The 3048-nt window shown below is 39.7% G+C and overlaps 1 protein-coding gene across 1 annotated transcript; it reads left to right on the forward strand.

Annotated features, from left to right (window-relative positions):
- The first annotated feature begins 255 nt into the window (after positions 1-255).
- LOC140975596 (cytochrome P450 78A5) lies at positions 256-2782 on the forward strand. Its single transcript, XM_073439386.1, has 2 exons — positions 256-1355; positions 1914-2782. Exons 1-2 carry the CDS (start codon positions 372-374, stop codon positions 2520-2522), a joined length of 1593 nt encoding a protein of 530 aa, XP_073295487.1. The 5' UTR covers positions 256-371; the 3' UTR covers positions 2523-2782.
- The last annotated feature ends 266 nt before the right edge of the window (positions 2783-3048 follow it).

Raw genomic sequence — 3048 nt, forward strand, 5'->3', positions numbered from 1 at the left:
TATATATAACAAGTCGATATATATTAATAACAAACAAAAGTGCACCAAATATTTACAATAATATATCACACTCAGACATGAAACTAACTCAGTTACTTTCCGTAATTTACAATATTACGATGTCCCACAACATAAACATGGTAAAAAAAGTTTATCCTATAAAAATTTATATTTTATATTAATATTAATATTAATATTAATATTATTTTAATCAAATTTGGTCTAACCTTCTCTATTTAACCGTTCTGTCACACTCTTTCGTCTCATTACTCCCACTCCCCCTTCTCTCTCTCGAACAAAACCAACCTCGTCTTATTACATTATACTAGAGACCCCAAGAATCATTAAAACACCGCTATCCAACGATTCAGATGTCTTCAGACTACGGTTTCCTCTTCATTCCATCCGCCGGATACTCTTCAACGGCGCTGAATGTCGAGATTTTATTCTGTTTCCTTCTGTTTTGCGCAATATTCGCCTTCTGGTTGACACCAGGCGGGCTTGCATGGGCTCTTTTGAAGACCCAAACGAGGCTGAAGACGGAACTTCCTGGCCCTTCTGGCCTCCCTGTTCTTGGTTTCGCTCTGGTCTTCACGAATTCCTTAGCGCACAGGATCCTGTGCAAGGTGTCTCAGGCCTTGAAAGCTTCGTATCTGATGTGTTTCTCTGTTGGGTTCACGCGTTTCATTGTTTCGAGCAGCCCTGAGTCTGCTAAAGAGATCTTGAACAGCTCGGCCTTCGCGGATCGGCCAGTCAAGGAATCCGCGTACGAGCTTCTGTTTCACAAGGCCATGGGGTTCGCCCCGTATGGAGAGTACTGGAGGAACTTGAGGAGAATCTCCGGAACCCATCTGTTCTGTCCGAGGAGGATATCGTGCTTGGGGGAGCTCCGGGAGGGAATCGGGCTTCGAATGGTGGAGGAAATGAAGCTGCAGATGAAGAGGAATGGAGAGATTCAATTGAAGAATGTGCTGCACTCTGGTTCATTAAACAATGTGATGATAAGTGTATTTGGTAAGATGTATGATTTCAATGGCGAAAACGGAGACGGGACGGAGCTAAAAGGATTGGTAAAAGAAGGGTATGAGCTGCTTGGTATGTTCAACTGGAGCGATCATTTTCCACTTCTTGGGCGGCTGGATTTGCAGGGAGTTAGGAGAAGGAGCCAAGAATTGGTTTGTAGGGTAAATATTTTTGTTGGAAATATCATAAAGGAGCACAGGATAAAAAGGGTTGGTAAAAATGGAAGAATATCACAGCTTTCTGAAGAAAAATCCCATGATTTTGTTGATGTTTTGCTTGATCTAGAGAAAGAGAACAGGCTCACTGATTCAGAAATGGTTGCTGTTCTTTGGGTAATTTAATTCATAACAACATATGTTTTTGTTTTAATTTTTTTTCAAGAACATGTTCATGTTGCATGAAGTACCTGCAGCATTAATTTTGGTGATCTTTTGTTTTTATGTTGCATCAGTGCCACAGGCTTTGCGTGATGGACATCATTTTCACCTTTCTATAAATTTGTATTTGCCTGATTTGTTTTCTGTGTTAGATGCTACAAAACATACATGCTCATCTACAAGATATTATATTTTAGTTCTTTTATGGTATATTTTTCAGGCATCTTCTTAGCTCAAACCTGTAAATATTTTTCATTGAAAATAACATGCAACTTTTACTGGTAATGTTGGTTCACCGCGAATTCTTTTTTTTTTTTTTTTTACATAAGAATCTGAATAATTTTAGGCCCCTAGATGATGGCAACATTGATATTTCCATTAATCAAAATATCTCTTCCTTTATATATTCATTTATGTATCATATGAATCCATCTTTTATCTGGAACTAAATTCTTTTTTGTTTTCTTTGAATGAAGGAATATTTATTTATTTATGTGTGTTTGGTTGCCTCAGGAAATGATCTTCAGAGGGACAGATACAGTTGCCATTCTTTTAGAATGGATTCTTGCAAGAATGATTCTTCATCCAGAGATCCAAGCCAAGGCTCAGGGCGAAATCGACACGGTGATCGGAACCAACAAGGCAGTGACTGATTCTGATCTCCCAAATCTCCCTTACACCCAAGCCATTGTTAAGGAGACACTACGGATGCATCCGCCAGGCCCGTTACTCTCCTGGGCCCGTCTCTCCATCCACGACACTTATGTAGGCCCTCACTTCATCCCTGCTGGCACGACCGCGATGGTGAACATGTGGGCCATAACGCACGACGGGGAGATATGGCCCGAGCCCGAGAAATTCCGGCCTGAGAGGTTTCTCGAAGAGGATGTCTCCATCATGGGATGTGACCTTAGGTTGGCGCCGTTTGGCGCCGGGAGAAGGGTGTGCCCCGGTAAAACGTTAGGACTCGCTACAGTTCAACTCTGGCTGGCTCAGTTGCTGCATCAGTTCCGCTGGATGCATTCGGATAAACATGGCGTCGACTTGTCGGAGTGCTTGAAATTGTCCATGGAAATGAAGACGCCATTGATTTGCAAAGCTTTTCCTAGGAATATTTCTTGAAGAAAACTGGTGTTGCATGTGTCCAAGTGTGTCCGTGTTTAGTTTGGTCTAAAATCCCATGATTTAGATTTAATTAACTTTGTTCATAAGCACTGAAATCTTTAGCTTTAAACAATTACGAAAAGATTAAGGATGTTGGCGTAATTAAGCTTGAAAACCAGAACTAATTAGGCTATGTTGATTTGTTGTATTTGGCTTTGTAGGAAAGTTTGTGTACCTAGCTTTGGTTGAAAATTTCAAAGAAAATATGATCAATGATTTCAATTTAAAGGAAATTCCTAAAATCAATTACATTTATCAAAATAAATCAATTTATTGTATTAAGACATACAAGATCTTTACTATTTAGAAACACAAAATCGAATTTACGCTATCGCGGCACGATTTTTAAAACAATTTCCGCTTGCGCGCGCAGTGACGGAGCCACATGCATGTGTACCCGAGCTAAAGCCCGGTTGGCCAATTTTTTTTACAAAAAAAATTTGTATGTAAATTTTGTATAATTTTGAAATAATATGATATTAGA

The sequence above is a fragment of the Primulina huaijiensis genome, chromosome 4 (genome assembly GCF_012295235.1).
Source record: "Primulina huaijiensis isolate GDHJ02 chromosome 4, ASM1229523v2, whole genome shotgun sequence".
NCBI classification, from domain to species: Eukaryota; Viridiplantae; Streptophyta; class Magnoliopsida; order Lamiales; family Gesneriaceae; genus Primulina; species Primulina huaijiensis.

What these genes read in the sequence shown, in the direction of transcription:
- LOC140975596 (XM_073439386.1), top strand. Translation starts at nt 372, where the DNA reads ATGTCTTCAGACTACGGTTTCCTCTTCATTCCATCCGCCGGATACTCT. An exon ending in AAATGGTTGCTGTTCTTTGG is followed by an intron (nt 1,356 to 1,913) that starts GTAATTTAATTC and finishes TGGTTGCCTCAG; the next exon opens with GAAATGATCTTCAGAGGGAC.